A 4,327-nucleotide genomic window follows, 5' to 3' on the forward strand; every position below is an offset into this window, starting at 1 on the left:
AGCCCCACAGCACACACAGCGCTTGCTTCTGACAGGAGTTTCTGTGACCTTTGGGCCCCCAGGGCTGTAACTCCCTGGTGTGTGTGTGACCTGCTTTAACCTTGTCAAGAACTCCCAGTGCTTCATCTTAGTTAACAAATCTTTACTGAGGTTATTACAGGACTGGCTACAAGCGCTGTCTGTGGAGTGAGATGGAAGGCGCAGCTGAACTGGGGTAAGCGACTGGTCCTTGGGGACAGGGACTGATCCGAATATTGCTATGATTTGTGGGGGAAGGGACAATGGATCGATCACAAGGGCAGGCTGGCTGGGGTGGCCAGACAGATCGGAGAGCCCACGGGGACTGTCTGTGGCTCCGCGGTTACGTTGTTACAGGGCCTGCGGAGTTCACACCCGATACTTTGGTGAAATCTCAGTACAGAACTCGCCCATTTGGGGTTCGTGCCCCAGCTACTAACTGTGCCCTGAGATTGGTCCCCACACTCGTGAGCCACTCGACAGAGTGACAGGGTCGCCCCAGGGCCCTGCTGGGACTGAGGGGCAGGGACGGGTCCCCAGGCGGGGGCAGCGCGGGTTGGAGTCGGGCAGAGCGCGGGGAGTAGACGGGGACAGGAAGGGACCGGCCCCAGGTTCTGCATTCTCCGGGCTGGGCGAGGGGCTGGGGGAGACGGACGGAAACTCCTGCCGGCCGGGGGATCCGACGCCCAGGATCTAACGCAGGAGCCCTGCGGGGAGAGGGAGAGAAATCAGCCCCTGGCCGTGGGGCTAGCGGGACGGACGGGGGATTTTCTCTGCTAGGCCCCAGGGCGCCCCAGGGACTCTGCCCGGCAGCCGCAGGGCTGAGCGATGCTCGGCAGGACTCAGGACCCTCTGCCCCCGGGAGCAGCTCGGGAATCAGCCTGAACGGGAACTGAGGGAGCCGCAGACTCTTCCTCCGCGGGGCCAACGCCCCATTGCCCAGCTGCCCAGGGGCTGAGCCAGGCGGGTGTGAGGGGCCGAGGGGCAGAAGCAGCCGCCCCACGGGCGCCCCAGGCAGCCTGTGCTCAGTGTGGGGGCAGCGGATTTAACAGGGGGAGGGGGATTGAAATTACCTGCAGGTTGGGGAACGGGGCGCCCTGAAAAACAGAGAGAAACATGGTCAGAGCCCTGGGCGGGGGGAGCAGTTCCCGGGGATCAGAGCTCCAGCCCCTGCCCCACAGCATGGAACGCCCCTCACTAGAAACCCAGCCCCCTCCGGCCCCCAGACCTGGGGTTACAGTAATAACGGGGGTGGGGGTAAATCCCTGACCCAGGATCCCTGCCCAGCGGAGGGGACGGAAACGCTCTGAGCCCCGGGGCAGGGGCAGCTCCTTGCACCGCGAGGGGTCGGGGTCTGTCCCACCCTGGGGCCTCAGCCAGGGGGAGGGGAGTGTGGGAGCTCCCAGCCTGGCCCTGGGGCCCTACATTGAGATCTCCCCATGGCTAGGGTTACCATATTTTAAAAATAAAAAAAGAGGACCCTCCACGGGTCCTGGCCCCGCCTATTTCCCCACCCCCAGCCCCGCCCTAACTCCGCCCCCTCCTCCCTCCCACTCCCAGCCACGGGGAAAGGGCTGCCCCAGCGCTACCGGCTTCACCGTTTGCCGGGCAGCCCCCAGACCCTGCGCCCCCGGCCGGCGCTTGCCCAGCGCAGCTGGAGCCCGGGAGGGGAAGTGCCCGGTCGGCGGCTGGGGTCCGGAGGCAAGGGGGCTGCCTGAAGCCCATAGCGCTCGGGCAGCTCGGCTCTTAAACAGAGCCGAAGAGTCAGGGGAGGAGCAGAGCCGCCATTTTCCCAGACATGTTCGGCTTTTTGGCAATTCCCCCCGGACGGGGGTTTGAGTGCCGAAAAGCCGGACATGTCCGGGAAAAAGAGGACGTATGGTAACCCTACCCATGGCCCCTGCTCTGTCCCTGCCCTAGGAGGGGGGAGGGTCTGACCCAGCCCCGGACCCAGGAGACTAGAAACCGGGAGGCCCCTGCCAGACTCTGAGCAGCCCCCGCTGGGGGGGGGGGGGAGCCTGCAGCCAGGCCCAGATTCCCCTGAGCCCCCCACCCCCACATCCCCCCAGAGACACCCTGGTGCCCCGCCCCCGCCCGGAGCCATTCACCTTTCTTATTCTTCAGGTAGATGAGGAGTCCGGGCGCCAGGAAGATCAGCCCCAGCACGAACCCCCCAACCCCCGTCAGCATCTTGCTCCTGGCGGAGTCAGACTGCGCCTCTGAAACAGGGACATGGAACGGGCCGGGTCAGCGCGAGGGGCCTCCGGGCCGGGCTCCCGTCCGCGCCAGTGACCAGCGCCGGCCAGGGCAGAGCCAGGGGCCAGGGCCTGCAGGAGCAGCTGTGGGGCAGATTATCCCACATCAGGGCTCCTTCTGGTCTGTGATTGTCAGAGATCGGCTCAGGCCCTGCAATGCGAGGTCGGATATCCCTGATCATTGTTAGCATGAATTGGTCCAGCCAGGGCCGTCCCTGGGGGGGTGAAGCACCCGGGGTGGAAGTGACGGGGCGGTTCCTCCGATTTGCCCTACCCAAGGGATGGCTCGGAGTCTAGCCCTGGATAGTCTGAGACACAGAAATAGCCAGTCCCTGTGTGAACCTTGCTCTGTTCTTGGGCTCAGTTATATCCTGTGGTAGTGAGTTCCACAGGCTAATTACACAGCGTGTGGGAAACGTCTTTCCTTTTACCAGGAGTGAATTTACCCCTTTCCATTCCAGTGAGTGTCCCCTTGTCCTTGTGCTGAGACAGGGAGAACAGATGCTCCCGATCTCCCTTCTCCAGACCAGTCATTATTATGGAGACTTTTCTCCTCTCCCCGCCCCGTCACTGCCCCACTCCGGTTGTGTCTATACTGCATTGTGGAGCCCGTGGACGTGAGCTCCCAGCCCAGGTCGATAGATTTGGGTTATCAGGGCTCATGTGAGCGCTGTGCCCCAGGCCCATCCCCCGAGGGCTGGCCCTGCGGGCTCAGGGGCTGCCCCACACCCAGCGGCTCTTACCCCAGTGCACGGCGAGGGGGCCCCGCAGGCTGATGTGCTCCACCTGGCAGGTGTAGACGTCCCCGCGCCGGGGGCTCATCTCCAGCATCACCAGGATCTGGAAGGTCCAGTCTCCGTTCTGGAGCAGCTCCGTGGACACCACCCCGGCCGTCTGCTCCTGCCCGTTCTTCAGCCACTTGATCTCGATCCCCCCGGGGTAAAACCCCGTCACCGAGCAAACCAGCAGGTGGGGGTGGGGCTGGGACCCCGATTTCGTGGGGGAAACTCTCACCTTGGGCTGAACTGGGGGGAGAGAGGGGGGCTGGGAAATGGGCTGGAGACAGAGCAGGGTGACCCCCCTCTCCCAGGGAAAGGCCCCAGCTCCAGGATCAACAGAAAGGGCCCGAGGGGAGTCGTGTCCCATCACCCCCATGGGGACAGAGCCAGGGACTGTCTGAGACTTGGGGCCCAGGGAGACGGGGTCTCAGCCCAGGGAGCAGGGGCTGCCTCCACACCCCAGCCAGGGGCATCCCGAGGGGGGAGGGGCAAGGTGGGGGGGGTGGAAAGTTCTGCCCCCATCGCCAGGCTCCCCCCAGCCCAGGAAGGGGTGTAGGAGCCGCAGCAGTTGCCTGCCCTGGGGGGTCTGAGTGGGGGGTGCTCGGGGCTGAATCCCTCAGAGGGGCGGGGGGCTGGGCAGAGACAGGGTCAGTCACCCCCGAGACTGACCCGGGCTTGGGGCTCTGCACCCTGCCGACAGGGGGCACTGCAGCCAGACCCTGGTTCCCCCACCCCCTGCTGCCACCCAGCGCAGGAGCAGCTGAGCCCCCTCCCGCTCGGTGTCTCACTCACACCCCCCCGCACTCACCTCTCCGGTGGATGAGGAAACGCTCAACCACCCCGTAGTTGTGCCGGCAGACCGTGTCCACCTCAGCCCGCCTGGCCGCCAGGTGCGCCTGGTTCTTGTTCCAGCCCTCGGCCCAGCGCCGCCCCACCTCTGTCTCTCCCACATACACCCCCAAGTCACTGTCGAACTGCACAAACTGCTGCCGGTCATAGAGGTTCCTGACCAGGAGCCGGACCCGCTCGGTGCCGTTGGTGTAGTGACAGTCAAACTTGAACTGGAGCAGGAACCGCCCTGTGGGGGTGGGGGGGGGGAAACGGGCTCAGCTCGTAGCCCAGCAGAGGGGAGAACAGCCAGAGCCCCCAAACCCCCTCCATCCTGAACCCCTCCCAGACCCAGGGGAGCCCAGCAGGCAGGCCCATGTCGGGGAAGGGGAGTGACAGTAACACTGACTGGGGGGGCATAGGGCAGACACACCAAGCTGGGGGGGG

General features: G+C 65.0%; 1 protein-coding gene across 1 annotated transcript; it reads right to left on the reverse strand.

Moving 5' to 3' along the window:
* Nucleotides 1–460: 460 nt before the first annotated feature.
* On the reverse strand, nt 461–4,130 carry LOC113405870 (HLA class II histocompatibility antigen, DRB1-9 beta chain-like; the record flags this gene model as incomplete). Its single annotated transcript, XM_026647161.2, has 5 exons — nt 461–725; nt 1,092–1,115; nt 2,127–2,237; nt 3,017–3,298; nt 3,861–4,130. Coding segments are annotated over 5 exons (701 nt in total), but the record flags the coding sequence as incomplete, so codon positions are not given.
* Nucleotides 4,131–4,327: the final 197 nt, after the last annotated feature.

The sequence above is a fragment of the Terrapene carolina genome, unplaced genomic scaffold (assembly GCF_002925995.2).
Source record: "Terrapene carolina triunguis isolate 2854851 unplaced genomic scaffold, T_m_triunguis-2.0 Scaffold51388, whole genome shotgun sequence".
In the NCBI taxonomy this organism is placed as follows: Eukaryota; Metazoa; Chordata; order Testudines; family Emydidae; genus Terrapene; species Terrapene triunguis.